Raw genomic sequence first — 26,387 nt, forward strand, 5'->3', positions numbered from 1 at the left:
ATAAAAAAAAATCTGATTCAGCCCTTCAGATTTCCTAAATCTCTTTTTCGGGAATCCAGCTTTTAAACTTTGGTATTCCATAGATTTGGATTAAAGTGGAATACCTGGAAATAATTTTAAAAAAGTATTTATGGTTTAACATTGAAGACAAAACTTAAAAAAAATGCTTGATACCATTATTCAATAAAGTAAGATTTGTAAAAGGGCCTGCTGTACAGTGAAATTGCAAGAGGGGAAAGTGCGAGAGCAAACACAGCCGGGTGAATGTTTAACAAATTTATTTGTACATCTCCACAGAACACTCAGATGACCAGTCAGTCAGTCACAAACAAACCGTTACTCTGTAACCAGGGAGCCAAAATGAAATACAATATACATTTATAAATTAAAAAAACACAGCTTATTGTAAAGATGAAACTGTTCCTACACAGATCAAACTTAAGGCATTAATTCATAAACATCTGTATGGCTGCTTAGCAGACTAGAAAAACAAAACAGCAAAAAACAAACAAAGAATCCTTACCAAAATCCCATGCAGTTAGGCTGTGAAAAACAATACATTGGCCCGTTGTACATTCATTCATAGTATAGGTTAAGGTTCTGACAGCATGGTATGTTGTGGAAATATATTAGCAAAACATTATAATGTAGTTAAGAGCACTGCATACAGAAAATAACATGAAGTCACAGACCATTTAGTCAATATTTCTCTTCAAAGTGAGAATTTAGGACACTTCAGAAACCTCAAATGATCACAAATGATCAGTAATCCTAATGATTAGTCATATTCGCTCTTTAAAAGACTTTAAAACCTTGGACATTCTTTCAAAGGATTTCTAACAACACAATCTGTTGAAACAAACAGCTGTAACTGTGAGTTTGACAATGTTTTTAACTGCTTTACAGAAAGAAAAACAGACTTATTCACTTAATACCAGGCCCCAAATTCATACAGGTGGTGGACACAATAACCTGAACACCTGTCATCACGCAAAAAAACAAAAACAGTAACATAAAACACCTTAGAATAAATACTTGTCAGCCATCAAAAACAAAATTGGGTTCACATAAGTATTTACTGCATGGATATTGCATTGAATTTCATTATATCAGAGTATTCATGTTATTATGTCCACTGCTCATGTTGAAATCATAGCTAAGATCCTTTTCCAACTTCACCTTAACTAGTACATTTCGCAGGTACAATAATTATGTGTCATTATATGAATATCCTGCAGGACGTTGATCAATACAGTCAGATGAAAATATGGGCCTTCATTTAAAGAAGGAAAAGTAGTGCAACAATATCATTCCTGAACCTATTCAGTGCCAAAGTTGGGGACCAGGAGAACATTTAAACAAACAAACAAACTAAAAACTAATACTTGGCTGCTGGACGTAATCCTTACGATCTTGAGGTTAAGGATGAACATCTAAGATTAATTAATCTTATCGAACCCTGTAAGATACTTTGTCGTATTTCTCACTGAACCTGATCTTTGAAATTTGGACTCAATCACAATCTTAGTTCAAGAAGTAATTGTGTCTTCACTCTGAAATGTAGGACTGTGGCACTGATTACAATCACTGCCAGTATCAAACAAAAAGCCTGTACACAATGCTTCAACAATCAGTGCTAATGTTCAGTACAATACACACACTCTCTAATAATCATTACTAAATATACACTGCACTACTCCCATCTCAGCTTTAAACCAACAAAATACAAGGGTGGTTCTGATTTGTGACATTTCAAGTAAAACATTTACAAAGTATGTTTGAAAAAAGTTCTCCCTCATTTATGATTACTTGCTAACAAAGCAAAAAACTTAAAAAAGAAAAAACGTTTTTCCTTCTCTGGCACAGACAAGCCAGTGGGGGAAAAAAAGGCTTACAAAACATTTAGAGACACCACAACTTCAACAGTTAAGTGTCATCACAAACAGACACATGGACATGTACATACAGTGTGGGTTTTCATTGGGGCCTGCCAATGAAGCTCTGCAACCTGTACAGAAAGAGAATTAATGCACACAAACACAACCCACCATAGAAAAGAGGTTTGACCGTAACTGTACATACATACTGCTTAATGCTGCTTCAAAATATACATCATACATATGGGTTATGCTGTTTGAGAAACATGCTTTCTAGGCTAACTTCTTACAGTCCTTTTGGACAATAAGGCATTTAGAATTACAAAAACAACTTCTTCTTAAGTGCATTGCCCAACCTTTTTCTTTTTTAAGTCTGTAACTGATACCCCTTACTGCAAGATATGATTCCAGCATAAGCTTTCATAGGCCTCAGTGATGCCTGATTTGGCACATTAAAGAAGAAGAGAAGACCTCTCTATCTACTGTATGTTTAGTGGCTCTGCATCTGACATAAGGACGAAAACATGAATGATGCAAAAACATAAAAAAAAAAATGAGTGCACATAAAGTCCAATAAGGTACAATTAAATACATTCCAGCAGTTAATTCTGCAATAATGTGACATCACACACATATGCCACATCAGAACAGACCACCACTTTGGCTTTTCGATACAATCAACAGTTAAGCAGGCAAAGTGCTGACTTTCTTTTCCATTGGCAGATTTAGTTTCATACTTTCTGTAAGATTATAATTTAGCCATGAGCACATCCAAATGTCTTTCTGTGGACATTGTGAAGGCGTCTGAGGCTCACGAGGCTGCTCTGAGGCACCTTTTCTTGAATAATACATTCTCTCCTTTACTGCCACTCAAGGTTCTCTGTTCTCATTAAAAACACCTTACATAACTATACTTTCCGAGAAAAGTTCTACCTCAAAAGACAAGGCGACAATGGTCTGCTTAAAAGACACAATGAAACAAAAATGCATTTACCAAGGTGTGATAGGCTCAGTGAAAGGGGTTCTGGATAAAATTATCCAGAAGATGTGATAAACACAAGTTAGAATGCACTTTCTTCATGAGTCCACATTTTAAGGACATTCCTGTTGGGGACATGCTAAAGACAATCAGCATCACATTGTTGTAAATAAAAATGAATGAACAGTGATGGTCAGATCTAGCTTTTCATGTTAAAAAGTGCTGTCATGGTTTGCTTACTACAACATGTTTGTAGGTCTTAGCAGTGTGCAGCGTTGTGGAGTGTTGTGTTGTGACGCAAAGGCATTTTATCAACAGGAAGACATGACATTCCCCTGGACTTCTGCTTGCCAATAAAACAGACAGCCAGAGGCTTAAAATAGGTCCCAATAGTCATAACATGTGAGACTGGCACTTTCATTCTTAACAATCTGCACCCCCAATTTTTTTTTACAAATTCCAAGTAGGGCTGCACACTAGCCCCAATACCCCAAAATGAAATGAGATGTTTACCTTAAAAAGTGACGAGGAAAAAAAATCAGCAATCGTAATTTACAAATTTGAGCAAAACTCATAATGGCAAAAAACTGAAAACTTGTTTAACTTGTGGTAGTCAGAAGAAATTGGTTAACACAAATACAGAAAACTATATTTACAATAGCAATGATTGTGGAGAGTTTTGGCTGTGTACGTAGAAACTGAAAGAAACGGCATACATAAATACATTTTAAAAGGTATAATAAATCTGTATATTATTTCTAAGTGCAGTTTTTTTAAGGACAGGCATCATTACCCTGACGTTTATGCAAAGAGTCATAGCTGCACCACCAACAAATGTTCCCAAGGGTGGAGTGCTTTTTCATAAAAGCAGGGAGACTGTTGAACAACCCAGAGACTCTTCTTTTGAGCTTTGAATTATTTTCTCAAAGGTTTAAGAGGTGACAAAGCTGACACCAAATCAGCTCAGGAGGGCAACTTCACCACAAATATGGTGGAAGACTGTGCAGTGGTAGTCATCACAGAAGACCCCATACTCCAGTAATCCTGCACCGTGCAACAAATTTGATTGACACTTATTATGTAAGATAAGTTCCTAGTGCCTGCTAACGTCTCATCAGAGATACGATTAAAAAAAAGGGTTCACAAGCACCTCCTTTCTGAGGCGGAGACACAGTGCAGAAGTGCAGCAAGTTGAACTTACTTGGTGGCTAAAATTTTAGATGAGCAGATATATCTTCTTTATGCTGTTTTGTCCAATTATCGTTTTTCCAGCAAGAGTAGCAGGGGTCAACAGGGGAAAAAAACTGAGCAAAAAAAGTAGCTAAGGATGCAAACATCCAAATAGGGAACATCTTGAATAGGACTCTGGACAATGCTCTCTTGTAGACTCCTGAACAAGTACGAGGGTAAAGTGAGGGCATCACGACCGCAGAAAAAAGTACATGATAAGGGCAAGAAAAGGAAAAAACAACAGAACCTCGATAAGATGGATAAAAATGTGGTGTTTAAAAAAATAAATAAAAACAAAATCAAGCTCAAAACTTCCTGTTACCCCAGAGTGGCACTGGTGTTTTTTGTTTGTTTGCAGGAGATCAGTTTAGGGCATGCTGTCTAATTGTGTGGAATATCCAATCCATTTTGGTGGTCCATCCTCCATGGTGAGCATCGTTCATCTGTTTCATAAAGTAGTCCAACGCCTCCTGCACAAAGCAGAAAAAATTGTAAGCGATAAATAAGTTCATGAAGCCAAATGTGAGACTTTAGACGATTTCAAGACCCCAAAATAAGATCAGAACAGAATAAATTAGAGCACAGTCAAGTCTTATTTACCTGTTCGCTTTTCTCCAGGGCTAGCGTCTTCCTAATGTAGGCAATGTCATCAAATGACTGCAGCTCAGGCATACCAGAGCCCAGCATCATGGAGAACAGGTTGATGAAGAGGTTAGCATGCTGCCGGATCGCCAGGTAGGCTTTATAACACATCTCTTGGAACCTGGGGGAAGATTGAAAATTGGAATGTGACACAGACAAACAAAATGTGAACATATGCATACAGTTTGTTTAGTGACTGCAATGCAGCCAAGTCACAGCAACATCAACAAGACAAAATAAAAATAAAAACAAAGCTCAGTGTTTGGAAATGACACCCAAAGCCAGGTGAACACGTCTTCTTCATTTCCAGCCGTTTCACAAGCTGCCACAGTGCTACGGGACTCATGTACAGTACCAGTCAAAAGTTTGGACACACCTTCTCATTCAACTACTTTGAAGAATCTAAAATATAAAACATATTCTGGTTTGTTGAGCATTTGTTTGTTTACCACATAATTCCATATGTGTTCCTTCATAGTTTGGATGTCTTCAATATTAATCTACAATGTAGAACAAAATAAAAATATAAAAAAATATAAAGAAAAACCATTGAATGAGAAGGTGTGTCCAAACTTTTGACTGGTACTGTATGGGTTGCAAGTTTTGGGTTAGATTTTTTTATATAAAAAGTGTCAAAATTAAAGCGTGAGGAAATTGCATGTTGAAGGCCTTGGGCTTGCTTGCTATAGGAAGGATGATATACAAATGGTATGTTTCAAATGTAAAAAGGCAATTATGAGTTCTTAAAGAGCGATCATGGTTGAGTCAGTTGGGTAAATGCCACTTGCCCAACTGAGTGGAAATTTACCCACCTGAGGGAACTGAGGCAAGACAAATGCACCTTGGTGCTTTAAATCAGCTAATTCCAACCTCCATTTATTGTATATATATATATATATATAACACCATCCATTTAACCCAGTGAAAGAAAACAAACCTATAGCAAAGCTTTGCTGTGGCAGTATCTCACAATAGGACAAGTAGAACCGATTCTGGGGGTCGACTAACATAGAGACTAACTGATACTAGTTGGTAGAAAATAAAAAGAAGATATAGGAAAAGAAGAGTTAAGATGCTGCAGTACCTCTCAAACTCTTTGGTCTTTGCACACTCTTGGGATCCCTTGCTGATGACGATGAGGAAGTCTTGCGTCAGTACAAAGGGAACTCGCTCTCTCTTGTAGCCAAATTTCTTCTTCTTATGATCCAGGAAATGGCCAAAATCTATATGAAACAACTGGACGAGAGCAGAACAAAGAAGAAAGCAGGTAGTCAAACCTAAATAACTCTCTCTAACAAGTAAACCTCCTCCAAAGTAAAATCTATATAATGCATACCTACTGAGTATAGACTTAGATATATTTATTATATTAAATATTTAATGGAAAATAACAAATCACTAATAAATTAAATTAAATTAAACAAAAAGTGAAAACAGTGAACCTTCATAAAGCAGTCTAGACTAAGCAGATGAATTAATTCGATCATCAGATGTTGTTTCAACCTTCCTTAGGTCCTACTAGGATTGAAACATGTGTGAACTGTGGATGCAGGTGGTTGAATGTCAATCATATCTCAAATTGTCTAAGTAGGCATATACAAGTTACCTGTCCATCATCTTTGACCATAATGTTGCTGTTGTGTCTGTCTCCTATCCCAAGGATAAATGTAGCTACACAGTAGCCAGCACAGGACCTTGTGAACAGATCCACAGCCATGTCATACCTGCACACACACACACACACACACACACACACACACACACACACACACACACACACACACACACACACACACACACACACACACACACACACACACACACACACACACACACACACACACACACACACACACACACACACACAACACAAGCCCCGACAACATTCATTTTGTATTTTATAACAAATAAGGAATGTGAAAAGTAAATGGGCTTCAACTCTAAACAAACGCAGCTTTTCTCTGAGGCATTTCCTTTTGGGCTCCCACAGATGTACTTTAAAGTTCTTTACTGTCTAATGATGCAGTAAATGCTATAAAAAATAATATCAGGAGAGAATAACTCACATCTCGCCCTTATTCTTGTCCTTGAGCCACTGATGCAGAGTGTTTGAGTTGAACTGCAGGGCTCCTTTCAAGCCCCCTTTACACTGAATCTGCATGATGGTGTGGGAGCTGCGAACCACTTCAATGAGACCCACACAGTCTCCTAACGACAGACAGCCATACGGAAGCATCCTGGGAACACACAACACATATTTTCTTAGCCCCAGAGTAAGAGAATACAGAAATTGAAGAAAGAAAAAGAGAGAAAAAGATATATAGATTTAGATAATAGGAGAGAGGGAACTACCGAAGGTCCAGTCCCTGATTCTGCCAAATGTTCTCCATGATTTTTATAATCTGCAACGTGAGCATATCCTGCCGCAAGTCTACAACAATCAACACACACAGTGAAGTCAGTTACAGTTAATAACATCCGGGGATACTGACAGATTATACACAAACACAACATAAAAACGAGGTAGTTTGATTATAGTAGACAATCATTACTAAGAAGCTCTGCAGCATTGGAAACAACAATTTACAACTTGTGACAACATTTAGGATTGGGGCTTTATAGCACAAATCAGGAGCAGTGAACTGGTCTTCTTGTACAAACTGAGTCAATGATTTTCTTTAAATGCCCTATGGTGGTAGAGTTACCCGGCATTGATTTCCGGTAAGGGACATTTCTGTTGAGTTTTTCAAACTTTTAAAATGTTGAAAAAAAATTGCTCGATTGGTGCTCGACTACGGCCAATATGTTCAACATTAGCAACTCACACCAAAACAGTCTAGATTGATAAATAGCACAAATAAGAGGAAAAATATGTATTTTGGGCTGAAATTTTCCTTTAACACAGAAGCTCCCCATAATCCTCAGTATTTAGGCTTATCATTAAAAGCAAGTATTATCACTTATTCGGCAATGATATATTTGTTGTGTGTGTGTGTGTTTGTGTGTGTTACCGTCGCCATTTTTGAAGATGATCTCATTGTTCTGAAAGAGCAGCTCGGACATGATGTCAGGATTCTCCCAGTTCAGCCACAGCGGTCTCTTCGCTGATGACATGATTCTGCATTCATCTAACCTATGAACAAATTAATAGAAGTTATTGTACAATGCCCCACTTATGCATATACACACAACACTGCGCACACACACACACACACACACACACACACACACACACACACACACACACACTGCACACGCACACACGCACACACACACACACACACACACACACACACACACACACACACACAAGCTCTTTCACTATCGCTTCTAACCTCAGGTTTCCCAGTTGGTGTGCAGGGTTGAGAGGAGAGGTGTAGTTCTGCAGAGCATCCATGTAGTCCGGTCTCTTCATCTGGTCCACAAGAAACCGCATCTGGACCTTCACAAGACACACACACACAACCACAGATTTTTCTGGATTCCATATTTTAATATGAGAATTGAATGAGTATTATATACACAACAGCTTTGAGATGTAAAATACAAAAAAAACAAAAAAACACAATATGCTTCTGTGTACAAGTGTGTAGAATGTGTGTGTGTTCTGCCTCTCTCCTTACCTTCTGGGTCTCATCCTTCTTCTCCTGTTTAAGGATGTCAGTGAGGTTAATGAGCTTTTCCATGGCCTCTACCTGCCTGCTCAGGTGTTTGAGGTACATGCCACATGCCCTGCAGTAAGCCTCCAACAGCAAACCAAACCTCTGGCTCACTGTTTTATTGTGCATTTCTGACCTGTGAGAAGAGCACAAAGAGGAGGGAGTAAGAAGCAGGGAGCCAAGATGCGTTTTTAGCTTTTAAAAAGACACAGAGAAAGGAAGGTACATAAACAGGAAGAAAAGGCAATCTGAAAGGTGACTCACTTGAGATGCCAGAAGAAGAAATGACCTATCCTTTGATTGGTCAGGGCCTTTTTCAGGAGGAAACGGGCCAGGGGATTGTCAAGATACTGCTCATATTTTAATACCTAGAGCAAGAGGAGAAGAGAGGAAGGGAAGATTGGAGGGAAAGAGCAAGAGGAGGTTCAGATTAGTCATTTCAGACTCTATAATGTCTCTCACCATGCAGTCCTTGTACACCAAGCACAAAAACAACCTAAGGCAGACCGGAAAGTCCTTAACACTAGAGAACAGCTGCTGTCTAACAGATATAACTCCGGCTGCCAAGGACACCCAGAATGGAGAAAGGTACTCCACTCTTATTTCTTCAATGTCGTCCTTTTTTACCTCATTATTTCTTCAATCAGTTCCTTGATTTCACTAGTCCAGACTCTCAGTCAGACCTACCTGTACAAGCTGGATCAGGTATTGAGACAGTTTGTCATCAGCAAGGTGTTTGTCAAGGCAGCGTACAGCGAAGTGCCTGACCATGGGGTCTGGATAGTTACAGTCCAACAGCTCCATGGCCTGCTCAGGACGGATAGACGGCCATTCCTTTAACAGACAATACATCTGGGGAACATACAAACCAAGAAATATGAATTATTACTCGTTATTACACTGTTAATAGAGAGTATGCGCATTAGAGTAAGTATTTTTGCAGATGTATACATTCAAGTTTAAAAACAAAGTTGACATGAGTAGTTAAAGGAGGATTGGAATAAATCCTTACTGCAACATACTTTTTATTTGGTCTTACAAGCCAAGTTTTTTCTATATCTATTTCTCAGAATCAAATAAAAAAATACCCTTTCTTTATGTTCCTTCTTGTTCTTGAAGGATTAATGAAGTACAAATGAAATAGCAAGGTATTACCTGTGCTACTTCATCTCTGGAGTTCCATTTTACAGCGAGAAGGATCTTGGGAAGGATCTCAGGGATGTTCATGCAGTAGTGCCTGATAGAGAAAGAGAAAGGGGAAAATGACTGTGTTTTGCCTCCCAGTTTAAGTCTCAATCAGTTGTTTTTACATATCTACATCCTGCCTACAAGATTAAAACTAAATTGTGTTACCATATTTATTCACATGTAGAATATTTACCATATAGATTTTTTGTCAGGTTAATCACATAAATGTATTTTTAAACAAGATGTACAGTACCAGGCAAAAGTTTGGACACACCTTTTCATTCAATGGTTTTTCTTTATTTTATTTTTTTATTTTTTCTACGTTGTAGATTAATATTGAAGACATCCAAACTATGAAGGAACACATATGGAATTATGTGGTAAACAAACAAATGCTCAACAAACCAGAATATGTTTTATATTTTAGATTCTTCAAAGTAGTAGAATGAGAAGGTGTGTCTTTTGACTGGTACTGTATGTTAGGAGTAACAATTGAAAAAACAAAAACAAAAAAATGTTTCAGCCATACAAGAAGTATTGAATCAGATTTTATATACAGCTACATACTAATCTGACCGGTGTTACCATTCTATGCAATCTATGGTTCTATATAAAGTAGTACTTTAAGTGCTACACATAAAGTAGTAGTGTTATATTTGCTGGTTGGGAGGTTACCTTTGTCTCCAGAGGAAGTCTTTCTCCTGCTCAGTGATTTCTGAAAGAGGGTCTCTGTTACTCAGCTGTCTCATCTGCTCGGTGTCGCTCTCTGTCAGGGCGTGATCTCTGGCCGACCGGTTGCTCTGAAACAAATCCGAAAGAAAATACATTAAACACTGCATTATTACATCACTAACACTATCATCATTACCTATTGGCCGTCAAGTTTTTCAAGGTACTATAAGAGACCCTGATCCCTCCCTACATTTACTCTTTAATAAAACACACACACAGACGTAACTAAGCACAATAACTGGCACCATATCTTACTTTGTTACAGCATCAATTTGTTACTTTGTTTCATGTATCCCAGTATCTTTGTACCAGTAATTTAACAAATATTTGCTTGGCTGGATATTCAGCCATGGAGTCATTATGAGACACAAATATAGCTTGGAACATTAACAACTGTTATCCATTAAGAGCCATTACTGTTAGGGAAGCTTCTCAAGCAACTCAAGTTACAGATTAAGAAATTATTTAATACACCACACTATGCTATCATCATAAATAAATCAACACTGAACGGTCCAGCTCTCTTGCATCGCACAGTATCTAAAAAGACCAATAACATATTTATGTCTATTAGCTGTAAATCCTACCATGTACGCGATTCCAACTCTTGTACTTTAATATTATGTATTCAACCATGTCGACAACAGTTCTGGTTAAAAGTCAGATTATTGCCGGAACATCCTGCATGTCTGAAGTGTGAAATTTATTTCTGAATGTATTTAAATGCCTGTATTTTTCTGTCAATTTACTTGAAATTAATTCATTCTAATGATGCATTTCATTTGTTTCTAACTTAATCTTCACAGATACATAGTTACTGGGAGAAGGAAAGGAGAAAACGAAGGATGTAGGAAGGAAGACCTCCGTTCTGTCACTTCCTGCTCCCTGATCAACATCCCTGTGTTTTAATGCAGCCAAATTAGTTGTGTCCATTTATGGGGTTTTTTCTGGAATGGGTATGCAATTTGAGCTCATAAATACGATGTCTACCAGCAGTCATCCTGAATCTTTAAAAAGAGCATAAAATCTGTAGAAGAGTTAAATTGTCCCATGCCCAATCATACTCCTTAACAAAATCCAGTCTGATTTCTGACTGTATGAATATGATGTCAGTTTAAATATTAATTATTTTCTGGTCAGGAACAAGCAGCATGATATCATCATCACACCACATATTGAGTTGGGCACTCCTCACATTTGACACACACATCATGAATAACTTAACACATTGTCTCACACTGTTCACATCCTCTCACATGGCAGAGTAGCTTACAGTCACACAAGTGTTGGAACCAACTCAGTTTACGAAGTATGAGTCAAAATTTGTCTTTATAGTGAATTGATTTACTGAAAATAACCATATTTATCGAATCACAAGTCATTGACCTAAATTTACTCATATAAAAATGTTTCAATTAATAAAATGTTAGAAATAAACTGAAAGGAGCTGTAATATTCATTAAAAGTGTTGTGCTGACAGTAACATTAAATGAAACCTCTCTTACCCCAAAGGCAACACTCACATATAATATAAAGAAAATATTCGAAAACACCAACCTATAATTACACGTGGTGTCTTACATAAAACAAATATGTGTTCACATCACTAACACACTAGCATCACTAATAATTTAGCAGATTGATTACATTAAATACCCTCAACAAGGACACAACCAATCCTCACATTAGACGATTATGAATCAATGTCAAGCTACAAAGGAGTCTAACGAGTGGTGAATTTGAAACACCTTCATTAATAACGTGCCTCATCCTATCTAAGTAACTCTATGCATGTTTTTTACATGTGTATATTTGTGCTCCGTTACTTAAATGAATCATCTTTTAAGAGTGAGAATATGAAGGCAAATACGTTTCTTAATGCCGCATCTAATTACTTTGTCTTTTCTCACACTTGCATGATTGTCATCAGTACAATAGTGTTTAATTAGTTTGGTTGTCCAAAAGGAAACACCTCTCCCACTCCTGCTGCTCTGTATGGCCAAAGCTTCTCACGCTTATGCAACAGACATTCCTTTACTCTTCTTCACTTGTGTTTGAGTCTCAAAACATAAAACAACTCGCTGTTTTGTTGCGCCTTTCCAGCCCACTGGTTGGTGGCTGGTAAGCAGGGTACTACCTGTCCAGAGAGGTTGTAGTTAAACCCCAGTTCCCTCGAGACGGTCCAGTTTGCATGATCCTCTACTGCATTCATTTCTGGGTATTTGACTGAACTACTAAAGTGGTCAAACTCCAGCTCCAGACATGGGGTTTCCTGGACAACAGAGATTAAAAGGATATAATCACATTGTGTAAATTACAGTCTCACACAAAACAGTGAAACCTTCAATTCAAGTTCCACTTTTTATTTATCATATGCAGAAACATTACAGAGAAGCAGCAATGAAAATATTAAGTCTCAGGCTCCCTCCTAAGACGTTTGAAATATGGATTAGAATATGGAAACCCGTTACTTTCCTACGAAAAATGTCTGAAATGGGTCATGTACAGTGCAAATGAACATTGAAGCAAGATGCTGAATTTGAATACCTTATTAGGGTTGGACCCTGTGACTCCTATGGGGTTGAGGAGGTCTTCAAGGCCATGAGGGACAGGCCAGAGGTTCAGAGCCATCTTGTTTGCCACCAGAGTGTGAGTGTAGTCAAACAAGTTGATATTACCCCAAGCTAGTGGACAGTGCTCCTAAAGGGAGAAAGAGAGAGAGAACCACTGATTCCACATTTACAGCGAGCAGTTTCAATGTGAGAAGCTTATGGGATAATCAGACACAAACACAGATGATGAATCATTTTGTCTTTTGACTAAACTTTCAACTGAACATATTCTCAGACTCTCAGTGTAAAAGTAAGTACATGAGTTCATTCAGGTTCTCTAAGAACACATACAAACCACTTACTCAGAAGGAAAACACTATGACAAATACAACATGATAAAAATAAGCTCGTACATTAGTCAATGGGTATGATAAAAACTAAAATATACTTCAGCCAAGTGAAAGTACAGTACTAAGTATCCACAAGTTAACATTTATACATATCTCAGTTTTAGTTCAGGTCCATCCATGTCTCTCCCCCATGACTTACTGGACTAAAACTGATCCCGCATCAATCATTCTGATGAAAATCTCTATTGGTCAAGGGTGCTATGCAAAAGGTTACGTTTGGTTTTCAATAGGCAGATAAAGATAAAGGAGATGTTCTTTGGTGAAAGCTGTTTATCTGCCTTCAATGTGATGGTATGTTTTATCGGGTTCCAAAAAGATTTTAAGGCTCTTACAAGTATACAGTAAGTGGGTTAAATGATGAACAACTTCTTATTGATTTTGATTGATTTTAAAGGCTTTCAACAGGTTTGAGAATAAGCCCAGTAACGGTAATAACTAGCTGGTCATGCTTAAATCATTCATCCTGAAGGGTAGGTAAGTAAGGCATGAAATGTGGCCCACCTGTATTATGGTGCTGTGCATGGCACAAATAGTAATGGCATAACATTTGATTAAACTCTGAATTGGACCTTCCTATGAGTGTTTGATTATGTGATATTGATTATGGCACAAGGGACAGTGAAAGGTCTTGGCAGTATGTACCACTGTTTCATCTTTAGATATAAAGGTAATCAAACAATCTGCAAACTGCAGTACTGCAAACCAAAGCTACCAAGTAATTCTTCACAGAGGCTCAGTTGGCTGAGGGAGTTTTTAAGATAACATCTTGATCTTCAGGGTGAGTTTTCACTCAGAGGCAGCGATGGAACGCGGTAACAAAAGGTAACATGGCGAGGCAGACAGAGTTACGTGCAAACAGCCAGTCAAAACACACCTATTTATAGTAAGTGCTGGAACAAAAGGCGGCTGTAGAGAAGTGTTTATCTTTCATTCAGGTGGGGCTTGAAAGAGCATCCGCTAACCTGACCTCAGTCTAGCACCGAGCGGTACGGGATAGGGCTCACCCGGGTGTCTGTTACAATATCCATGTCTGGCATTCATTGATACACTCTCACACGCAAACACATACACACAGACACCTATCTTTCTTCCAGCTTTTCCACTAGAGAGAGATGAAAGAATAATCAATCTGTGTGGGTGAGTATCAGACCAAAAGCCCGACAGATGCACTCCAACAGTTTTGCGCTACATGGTTTCTAAACAGAGTTAAGTGTAATCTAGAATTTGTAAATGTTATGCTTTACCAATGACATGAAAAAAAGCTTAATCTTTTTTAAGTTTTAAATGTGATGTATTAAGCCGATAACTTCTCAGCCCTACTTATGATTTTGCATTTTTTTGATGTTGCATTTTTTTTGGTCAAAGTCTTTAGTTCAAATACTACGATCAATGTGGCTTGTGCAAGCGAAGCATATTCTATCATGAATGGAAAAGTCTCTTCTGCAGATTGTGTTTCTGTTGATGTTTTCTGCCAACACAGTGCCTATGGTTGATTAGTAATTAAACAGAGCTAGAGTTGATACCACAGCTCCCATTCACCTTGGACACGTATACTCAGAGAGACTGACACGTAGAGTGCGGTGGGTTCATATACCAATACCAGGACACGCCCCACACACACACACACACACACACACACACACACACACACACACACACACACACACACACACACACACACACACACACACACACACACACACACACACACACACACACACACACACACACACAGTACCTATACATATAAGGGCCTCCAGATGGCTTAGCATGCTAGTGTTAAATAAAAGATTTAGACACATGGAGGTCATCTGCTCTCTGCTATCATATTTTGTTTGCTGTGCCCTGTTATAGATTCCTTAGTGTTTTAAATCATAAAATGCCATTTTCACCATTCAATTATTGCATTTTCCTTCAGTAAAAATGTAGAGGAAAGTATTTTACTCTTACATAATTATTCCCAACTGTTAAAAATGGAACAGTTGTATCCAAAAGGCATATGAAGACACTTCCTGTTTGTGCATGTACACTTCTTGTAAATGTAAATTGCATTATGGGGTAATTTCTTTCGCTGCTCTCGAGATTACCTCCTTGGCTCCCTTCCTGCCCTTGACAGAGCAGATGGAGAGGCAGAGTCTGGCAGCACGGGGTATGTCTGGGATGTACATATCATAGGTGAGCCACTCATTCCACCTGTAGATACAGAAGGAAAGAGAGACAGAGTTCATTTATGAGACTGGGGCCAACAGGAAGAGCCATAAACAACCTCAAATATAGGCCTACAGGGCGAGCAACGACTACCAAGAGGCTGACCTAAAGAGAGCTGGGCCACTTAATTCTCTGAAGTGCAACAAAGTGCTTTCAAAACTGAGTGCTTAGGCATCTTATACTGCTTTTACACAGTGAGAAGCCTACACCTTCAGCAACAAAATGTAGAAAAAGTGACACGATAAAGATACCTCAATGGCAAAATAATTTAAATAAGACTGTTCTTTACTGTTTTTACTATGTAAAACAGGATTACACAGTAAAAACATATTGCTTTTACCTCTCCAGAGGTTTAAGAGTACACCAGACTGGGGTTTAGTAGTAATGTTATACAGCAGTTTAGTGTTACTTGCCTGCACTAAACTGTTAACGTTACCCTCCTGCCTTTGACTGCTTCAAGTAAATTAGCTATATAAATGGCCTTAAGCACTATTTCAGTGAAAAGTAGAGAAAGTGATTTCAAGTAGTAGTTATTTCCATTTTTAGTTGGCATAATTGATTCATCGCATTTTATTTAATCTAACTATTTCTTGTTTTATTGTTCACTGTATTATTACAGCAGTAGAAGTATTTTGTCACTACAATGAGAAAAGCTCTTAACAAAAAAGGTTATCGTGATAATTAAAGGGTCCTCTAGTGAAATAAAAGGTATTTTAATGAAAGGTGGACACTTACCTGGGGTTAGAGCAGGGTACTCTCTGTGTGTTGACATTGTCACACATCTGTTCACCTCCATGGTAAATGCCTGTTCTCACATATATCTATAAATATACAAGAGAGGCAAAAGGTAAGAAGAAAAATAACATTAATAAAAGATGTGATGTATCTTCACCATACAATTTTAAAATATTCGCCTGTTGAACGACTTGTCTCAGCGTGTAACAGCTGCTGGCTAAATGATTATTATACTGGCAGTTTTTATGAAAACATTGCATTTACATAAATAATTCATGACAGCTCACCAACATGAGCTACCAGAACTACTTTCCTAAAGGTCTCTGTTCACATGAGACCTGGGCAATGACTGTTTATTTCAACAGGGAGTGAGGTACTTGGAAGATGGAACACTGTGCACAACTGAAATAATTAAGTAAAATAAGAAATCATTCACAAAAAATACAATAAATAACATTCATTTTTTTTAAATGAATAAAAGATAATTCCTCTCTCTTTGGCAAATTCTAGTTTTTTATTCTAGACTGTAATATAGCATTACAGTCAAGGATCTGTTGTGTTATCTGACTGATCAACACATACACTGGTACATTCCCGTTACTGTGCGTCCCCACCTTGTCTATGTCCCGTATGTTGACGTTAACATAGGTGGCACAGAGGATTCGTATTCGCAGGGTTCCATTGATGGTCCACAGTGACTTGGCAGCTGCCTCTCCATTCATATAGGATGTTGCCGTAGAGATGCGTCGAGAGTATGACGGCATGACAAAGTTATCTGTTGGCAGCTGAGTGTACAGGCTGTCCTTGGCCATTAGCATCAGGTTAGGCATCCTGCCCAGCATGATGCAACTACGGATATACTAGAGGGAGAGAGACAGAGACAAGGAATGACGCAGAGGAAGACAGTTGGAACAAAAGTAGACAGAGCTGCTCGAGTTACAGGGTGCGTAAGTCTAACAAGTGATATCAACTGGTCATTTTCCAGCAGCGGCAGAGTAACTATAGAGGAAAGAGTAAGACTTCTACTTTTATTTGGCTCCGATGGGGTCTGATTATGGGCTCACATTGCTGTGCATGAGGAAATGGTTCCAGTATTTTAATGAAAGGCAATGTTGTTTTGACCTATCCACAATGGTTAAAATAAAATAAAGGCTCTGGAATGGATCAGGCTTTGGCTATATATCCTGATATGTATTTGTCAAAAAGTCCTGGATACGCCTAATCCATTTTAGAGCATAGTTTGATGGGTTTCTGTGCAGACTGCTCCCAACTACGCCTGTAATGTTTCTGTTTGAGCCATTAAACTAAGAAACTAATATATACCACACGCTTTTTAATGTCCTTTAAGGTCATGATTTATTTTATTTCTTAAGAAGATGCATTGCCCATATATCTCTTACCTTATACTGGCTGATGGGGTACTTTTCCAGCAGGTACTCGTCACAGCCACAAACTTTGAGGATGTATTTACCCTGATATTCCTGAACACACATCTTTAGCTGCTCTGGGGACAGCAGCATGCTGCGCGTCTTCTTACGAATGGCCTCTGCGATCACCTTTAGGACAAGACACATGCCCACAGCCTACATTAGACACCCTTCAATTTCCACACATTGAGTTTAAAAATGAGGGTGGCTCATGATTGATTCATTGTCTTTATCATTTCAGAACATATTGATCCCACCTGTTCAGGGACACAGTCGTGGTTGATCTTCAATGTATACTTTTGTTTGTCATTGTTTGGAGAAACAATCACCCAAATCACAACAATGATCTGACCTAAAAAAAGAGACAGAATAAAAGACAGCTGAGAAAAAATAATCAAAAAAATCAAATTTCACTCACAAAGCAACCCAGAACCAATGACCATCTATCTTTTATTATTCTGAGGTCTGGGGGTATTGTATTAACCTTCACAATAGTAGCACCTCAATCAATTCATTGAATGCCCTGCTCATTACTGTACTTCCTATTCATTGTTAAGAACGCCTAGTAGCGATTTAGTATTGACTGGAGGCTAAAAGGTTCTTGGTCCCTGTTGTCTTTAAGTGCATTATTTGTCTAATAATAATAATAATAATAATCTTCTATATCTTATTTTACCCTTTTTCCCTTTTCCTGTGAAACCGGATAGATTATGCACTAAAAAAAACAGACTAAAGCTGTTGCTTACCTTTGTCCAGTTTGCTATAGATGTGCTTGGGAAGTTCCTGTGTGGATTCTACATTTGGTGGGTAAACATACAGCGCTCTACTGTGGGGTCCGCTGGCGTCTCTCAGCTCCACAGAGTCTTTACAAACATTCAGGATGTTCCTCCTGAAGTCTTGAACCTCGGGATCCTTCACAAGGTCAAACTCACACACTGGCATACCAATGGCAAAACCTGACAGAATAGAAAGTAAAGCCAGTGTTTTTTCAGTCTTTTCAAGGCAAATTTGGCCAGTTTGGTCTGTTTATACAAACGATAAAATTATGGTTTCCTCCTCTATCTATTGCAGTTTCCTAAAACACATAAAACAATAATCCACAACAAATGCAAGTACCTTTAGTTCATCAGTTGTGCTTAAAAGGCTGACCAAAATGCTTCAAAGCTTCCACTGTTGCCAAGGTAATATATGTCCAAATTAGTATTTGAATGCATGGTTTCTTTGTTCTTATTTATGCATTACCCCAAAAATTCAAAATATCACATGAAATAAGAATAGTAATTCCACATTCATTAGGCATCATTGTTAATTATTATGAGTTATTCTCAGACGGTTTACTGTTAATTCACTTTTTTTTTATATTAACAAAAGTAATAACACAAAGAACGAACAACAGCTTCAACAGAACCAGTGTTTTGTCAAAGAAGAAAACCTCTCACCAATCTCTCTGTTGAGGATCTTTTCCTCTCTGTTGCCAACCGGTTCAATGACCTTGAGGAAGGCCTGGAAGAGTCGGAGGTCACATAGTCTTCTGGTCTCATCATAGAACTCCTCCCGCTCTGCTTCCTGCAGGCAGGACAAAAAAAACAGAGGCGTTCTTCAAACTACCAAATTTTTACATTTAGGCTGACGGCGGAACATTGTCGTAAGAGCTGACTGCCTTCCTGCAGGTGTAGAATGGATGTTTTGGAAAAGTGCAATGGTGTGTTTTTAAGCACAGAGAAGCATTTTATAAAGCTGATATGTGCTCAGTTTTATAGAGAGGCCAGCACGATAGTGAACTACTTATTCTTATGAGTCTTCCATTTACATCTAAGTGAAGGCAGGGTTTACCTAAAATGTTCAGGGAGCAGGAAAAGTTAAGTATTTCATAAGTTCCAGAGACATATTTGTTTTTACTGGCACCTATGGCAACTAGGGCAGTTCAACCACTCATTGAGATGAACATAGTTGTTAATGTAGAACAAATCTTCGAATTGAGTTGGAGAGTTCTTACCTGGGTAACGCTGACAAAGATGTAGGACGTCTCCTCCTGAAGGAGATGGTGGAGGGGATATTTCCTGGCCTCCTTGAACAGCTCATGTTTGATGGTGATGAGCGTGGCCTCTCGGAGACACTCGAGAGTCAGAATCATTCCATTGGGCAGCAGGCAGTCCACCAGGATCCTGCAGACATGCTCAGCATTATTATAATGTGTTGATTACTTACTTAACCGTTTTATTTTTACTCACTATGCACTCTATGGGCATTTCATAGTATTAAGAAAGTCTTAACATCCAATAAGGTTTATGTAAACAATGATATAATAAATACAAATGCATGTAGTTGTTAAGATTTTTTTATTTGCTATAACATGAAATTACATCATGCTAATAATTGTTGAGGCACATGTACTCGATAGAAAATTAAATAATGCACTTATCCACAATAATATCAAGTGGGTCATACCTGGGAGGCATCAAGTGGATGCCCCATAGCTCCCCCGAAGACGGCCTGGGAGGCATCTTCCCCTCTGTCTCCGAGATCAGTCACACAGTTAAGCTGTAGAGCAAAACCTGAAAGAGAACAACAATTTTTAATAACGTAAAGCACAGGCTGAGGCCCTGTTCAACTTAAGCCTCAGTGGTGATACTTAGGTGCAGTTCCTTTATTAAATGCAGCTAACTTGATGCTTTGTTCAGACTATGAATGTATTTTGTATAGTAACTTAGTCAGAGACCGGGCTTACCCGCTGACACAGATTGTTCAAAGGTGCATGTGTTACACTTTCAAGGCGACCAAATGGGGTGCACATTAATTAGACTATTCTATTAAAAGTATAGTAATTTAGTGTCCCAAATAGGCATTCAAAGTTATACCAATTTAACAATTGTTCCAGAACTGGCAACTTAATTTCAGAAAAGTTGACCAATAACAATGCCGGTGACTTTTGGCTCATCATGAGCTACTTTCAGTTGCAGTGAGTCACCCGACTGCAATCTTGCTTCCTCACTGTGGCTGACGCTCAGCTGTGCTCACTGAGTTAGAGAACAAGCATGTTCAGTCAACGACACAGTAGCAAAATCAAAACAAGTACAGTGACCAACTGCAGAGTGTCCATGCCAATTGTAAGATCGGCATAGTTAACTGCTTTATGTTGCTTAAGTTTATCTTACCGAAAGGCTGCAATAATGGTCCAACCGTTTTTTGGGGAGGTACACAGATTTAACTCAAATTTATTCAGAAACTTTACTTAGCCTCACATTAAGTGGGTGATCACAGAAACACATAATGCATCTTACTGATCATTTACTGACATCTACAGTAAGAGGCACTTTTCAACTGACATGAAAGAAATCCTTACACTCCCATCACACTGAACAATTAACTGAAGGTAGCGACGGACAAATAGTTTCCCAGTGGTCTCTTGAAATGTGTTTTAAAATCATCCTGCAGATTATGTCTGTTTGGTCCAACAATCTCATGTCAAGATGAACTTAGTATTAGGTTGCGGTCAAGTCCTATAGCTTGTTCCAATCAACTGCCCAGTGTCTGCTCCAATATACTGTATATAGAGCATCATCTTGTAAAATCTCTAGTCCATTCATAAAGCAAAATAAACTACAGCCTGGAATACCATTTGCTCATGATAACTCAGCACCATCACGTGGAAAATCCCTGACAGAAACCCTGCTGATCTTCCTGTTGAGATCGAATCCAATCTGAAAAAGTCCTTTCTCCACTCAGGCTTTGGGTTAATTTGCTGTACTTGGCTTGACACTTGACACTAATTGCAAAGACAATGGAAGTCTCTGCCTTTTTAGAAAATCCAGCCAGGTCAAGTGATAACTAGTCTAACTGTGAGATCAAGTCCAACAGCACACCCCCATAACAAGTCTTCCCAGCACATCCTTTTACATCTGGTCGATAAGAATACAATCTGTCTCTTACACCGCTATAATCAAGTTGTAGCAACCAGAATCAATGTTGATCACTTAGAAGAAAACGTATCACCACTACAACACATCCACACCAAAACAAAATACACATTATAGAAGTCTATTAGTTATAATAGGGATATGAGCTCATCTTTTTATACCCAAGCCAGTTAGACAAGCATTCAACTCTGGTCAGTCAAGGGTAAAGAGGAGTAGATTGGTTTTAGTTTTTTTTTTATGCTATTCAAAATAAATTTAAAGTGTAACTAAATGGCAATTCAGTCAGATTATCTGCAAAGGAAATCCAGGTCATATATCAGACAGACCCATTTAGATCAACCAAATACATAATGTTATTTCTAACATTGATATATTACGAGCTTTTGCTTTTTAGAACATAAAGAGTAGCATGTCTTATTTATACTGAGCAGCAAAAAAAAACATTATTTAAGAAAATTAGGTTTGTTGGTACATAACTCTTTTATTCTGCCAATAATTTGACATTTATATTAAGTGATGCACATCAAGCAATCAAAAACAAACAAATTATTTATGAAATGTCACAGAGTACAGTACAGTATCTTTACTCAATACTGGATTTTTCACTAAACCTCCAGTGATTATCAAAGATACATTAATTACCAGCCGTGACAGCGACCATGGTATTGTTTTCACCTTGCGAGTCTGTGTGTGAGATCAATACGAAGGCTGAGTTGGAAGAGGGGTATGGTCCAAGCAAGGGTGCCAGAATTAGGGGGGTAGGAATTGGGGATGGGGCCACTGCCCTCCCCTACTTTACGCCCCTTGCCCAATTTGGAATTTTGACTGGGGTGATCCCCAAGATGGTCTGTATTTTAACTTGAGAACACAACTTCTCAGAAAGAAAAATTAGCCAAAATAAGTAAAAGTGACCTGGATTTCCTTTGCAGATAATCTGACTGTAGCTGTATTTCCACCAGTCAACATTAGCTCATTCAATTCTCTGTCATGGAGTACTGGGAAATAGCTTGGTCTCTTGGGCCTTCATTGACACAAGAATTTTAGACAGTCTGCTTATGTCCAACAAAAACAACACAGTGACTCAACTGCAACAGACTGTGACACAGTGATGGGAAAGTATGTGTTTGTGTGGGCAGGGCTCTTAGAAAACCACTAACCTTAAGCCAATTTATTGCCACAAACAACTCTCAGAAATGCAACAGGGTGAGAAGAAAACCAATAGTTATTATAATCATTATTCATCAAGCCAATATTATTTTGGTTCACTACATTAATGTTGTGTTGCCCTTTTTCTTTTTAAGCATAGTTCTTGACATTGTGGGAGCTTGTACTCTGTCTGGATTATATTAGCTGTCTAGACTATATTAGCTATATTATCTGACGTACAAGAAGAAATTTTGAGCAAAAATAGTAACTACTAATTATCTAGAAGAGAAAACACACAACCTCATAACAGCCCTGTACTGACATGTACTTTCTTGTGTTTCCTCACTTTCACTAGGTCCCTATTACAAAATTATAAATGCACTTATATATTAATGTTAACAGGCAAACTATACTGAAGATAACATAATGAAATCCTTAAATAACTCATAACTGATTACTGAATAATTAAACTACACTTCTACCACTAGTTAACTAATAAGGATCAATAAACTACTGGTGCATTTGAACAATATTCTAACTTATCTGTTCAACAAGGGTTGATTGGCACTTTCAGTGAGAAAATAAATATTAGCAAGTGGCATAAGGGTATAGTGGCCAAACAGGTAGAAGCCTTAACTTTTCATTTCACATAGCTAGAGGACTCAAATGAGTTAAGGTAATTGAATGGCCTAATAACAACAATTAAGATTGATCAATAAAATAATCAAAATCCCACATAATATCATGTCACATTTTACAGTATTACTTTCATAACCTCCAGCTCTATCTATGAGACTAGTTCACCCAAATACACTGCCCCTGGTTCCCAGATCACATGAAGGGGTAGAGGCACCTGGCAAGATGCCCACATGCACCCGACCTTGAAAATGCTTTGGGGGTTTGATTTAACTGAGAGGGCACCATAGGGCATATCCATGGCATACTGGTAGGTTTAAATATACTTGCTGGCTTCGGAGCACATTAGCTTCTTATTGACCAGCCATATCTTGTGTTTTTTTCCAATAATACGAAAATGTATGATGTTGTGCTAATTTCCTAGTTAGAAAAGCAACCAACACTATCAGTGCTTTGTAGCCATGATTAACTTCCTGTGTCAGAGCCAGAAGAAATGCCACAAATATAGCAATAATCTATACATCTGGCTGTCTCAAGGGTGACACACATAAAAGAAAACTCTTAATTCTGCATATTTTCCTTGATCAACTTAAAAAAAAGATAATTGGTAATTTAGTCTGATGTCTGATTATCAGATGGTGGAAGCTGCTAAGGAAAAGGATGCCTGGGCTGCTCTACTTTCGCCGATGCAAATACAAAACTTACCAGGTTAAGAATCCAGGGGGTGAATTGGTGATAGCTACATGACGTACAAGCAGCAGTTCAAACAGAGATCCTTCAACTGACAGAAAATTGTCCACCGAGTTCACGTTTAGAGTTGTGACTGACACAAACATGCATGAAATTGATAGTCAACCATAAACGAAAACAGCAAACTTCAAACAAAGAAGGGTAGCATTGACTATGTACAAAAACAAGTTAAAACGGAAAACAGTGAGTTTAAACAAACAACCCATTGAGCAGTTCTGCGATCTGTGACCCTGATCAGGATGCAGCTAAGCACTTTAGGACAAAGAGGAAGTTTCCTCACAACACAGGATGTGGGGAATGGGGAAACATTGGCCTAGACACAAGCTTGCTTTGAATACTGAAACACAAATGCACGAATAGCGTTGCGTTGTGTAGACTAGCAGTGGCTGGTTGGCAAAATCAAACCTATGCTCAGTCTCTACAACACATAATATAGTTGTAGTTAAGAAAGTTTGGCCACTTGTACCACATTACACAACAAAGTGGGTTTTGGAAAACACGATCTACATATGAACACATTCAAGATTTGCCATTTAATTTTGTCTATTAAATGATCTTTGGGTTACAAGAGAGAAGACAGCAATAGATGTGAAATGTCTTTGATGGACTGTCAACAGAGGAGAAGAATTAGATGAGCATACCTAAGAGAGAAGCCCTCCTATGTGGATGACGGGACAGCTCCAGCTCTCATGTTTCCATCCATCTCCACGCTGTCAAATAAACACATGTGTGTTTTTACAGTAGAGGAAGATGAAACACAATCAGCATCACACACGTTGATTGCAGATTCACAGACTAGTAGCAGGTTGGGTAAGATTGTGTGTTTGGGGATGACAGCTCACAGGTGACAGCACTGTGAGCTCACCATGACATGACTATGTGTATATACGTATATAGCACAACAATCACATGTGTTTACAGCCACCAGATGTATGGTGGGACGACTGTTTGGCACTGGTTATCGTCAGCTAGCTCTCTGGTGAGGTGACGTCAGCTAGCTCTCTGTCGTCTTCTGGTGTGTGACTATACTCTAGCATCGACTAATAAAGACGTCCCTCTATTGAAGGCTCACAATACGACGATGGCACGATAGCTCACCCCTGATGAGTTGGCGTTAACGCGGTGAAGTGTGGAGGACGCTGGTCTGGGTGGCTAATGCTAGTTAGCTCGCCTTTCATCCAGCCAACCCCTCCGGTCCCCCCTCCTCCTCCTCCTCCTTCCTTCCTCCTCCTCCCCCCGCCGCCGCCTTACGGCCGGGTTGGTGGCTCCCTGCGCCGGGCAAAAGCAGGCTGCCGTCTGTGTCCGCTTCACGTCACAGTCACCGTAGCTCCACACCGCCAGTCAATCATCTCGTGTTACATACAGTGTGTGTGTGTGTGTGTGTGTGTGTGTGTGTGTGTGTGTGTGTGTGTGTGTGTGTGTGTGTCCCCTGCAGTAAAACAAGTCCAGTCAGACGGGCTCAGTGCTGAGGATGGTACGAGCAGCTGAACTGCTGGTCGACTGGACAAGTTGTCGAGCTGCGGCAATGCAGCCACGCTGTCTGTCCGGGGCCCTCCTCCCCCTCCTCCTCCCTCCTCTCACACACACACACACACACACACACACACACACACACACACACACACACACACACACACACACACACACACACACACACACACACACACACACACACAGTGAAACTGGGTGTAGTGGTGAAACATGTCGCCTCAATTATGATTCAAACCACAAAACCATTTTTATATGCAGAAGTTCAAACAGGATCGTAATAACACACCAAAGCGTGCTCCTGTGAGGGTGGGCGTGACACCTACTTGTTTATTGCACAGAAGCCCATCATTTGACAAGGTAAGAAGATCTGATGATAGGATAAGACATTGGTCACACTCACTACAGCACAATGAATAGAGGTATTGAAAGAGAAATATGACAATTTAAATAAGAGAAATAAAATAAGAAATGACGTTTAAACCCTGAAATCTCAATAGTGCAGTGACTTGTAAATCATACTGCTGTAGCTTTTAGTAGTGTATGTACTATACGTATTATGAATACTATAATGATAATATATAACGGCCTTAATATAATAAACATAACATATATGAGTAAAATCTCCATCATATACAGTATATCAATACAGGGGGATTTAAATATACAGTATAATAATAACAATACATTAACATGTACATATACATATATATGTGTATTTATTATCTGTTTCTGTGTAGTTGAGCTGCTGCAACACTTGAATTTCCCCCATGGGGATCAATAAAGGAATATAATAATAATATATATATAT

The 26,387-nt window shown here is 38.6% G+C and overlaps 1 protein-coding gene across 2 annotated transcripts; it reads right to left on the bottom strand.

Moving 5' to 3' along the window:
* Positions 1-292: 292 nt before the first annotated feature.
* On the bottom strand, positions 293-24,792 carry LOC129094279 (phosphatidylinositol 4,5-bisphosphate 3-kinase catalytic subunit alpha isoform-like). Of its 2 annotated transcripts, none has more exons than XM_054602377.1 (25): positions 24,730-24,792; positions 20,088-20,194; positions 19,636-19,804; positions 19,079-19,205; positions 18,386-18,595; positions 17,897-17,991; positions 17,613-17,768; positions 16,827-17,072; positions 16,213-16,298; positions 15,357-15,462; positions 12,855-13,007; positions 12,445-12,579; positions 10,251-10,375; positions 9,543-9,624; positions 9,075-9,239; positions 8,652-8,755; positions 8,352-8,523; positions 8,064-8,170; positions 7,740-7,861; positions 7,081-7,159; positions 6,795-6,965; positions 6,335-6,452; positions 5,813-5,964; positions 4,687-4,849; positions 293-4,556 (listed from the first exon to the last, which is right to left on the bottom strand). In XM_054602377.1, the coding sequence occupies exons 2-25, from the start codon at positions 20,141-20,143 to the stop codon at positions 4,449-4,451; spliced, it is 3,207 nt and encodes a 1,068-aa protein (XP_054458352.1). In that variant the 5' UTR covers positions 20,144-20,194; positions 24,730-24,792; the 3' UTR covers positions 293-4,448. The 2 variants fall into 2 exon arrangements, with proteins under 2 accessions (XP_054458352.1, XP_054458354.1); XM_054602379.1 differs by lacking the exon at positions 24,730-24,792 and adding an exon at positions 24,044-24,247.
* Between the last annotated feature and the right edge of the window lie 1,595 nt (positions 24,793-26,387).

This window comes from Anoplopoma fimbria, chromosome 8, assembly GCF_027596085.1.
Source record: "Anoplopoma fimbria isolate UVic2021 breed Golden Eagle Sablefish chromosome 8, Afim_UVic_2022, whole genome shotgun sequence".
Taxonomy (NCBI): domain Eukaryota; kingdom Metazoa; phylum Chordata; class Actinopteri; order Perciformes; family Anoplopomatidae; genus Anoplopoma; species Anoplopoma fimbria.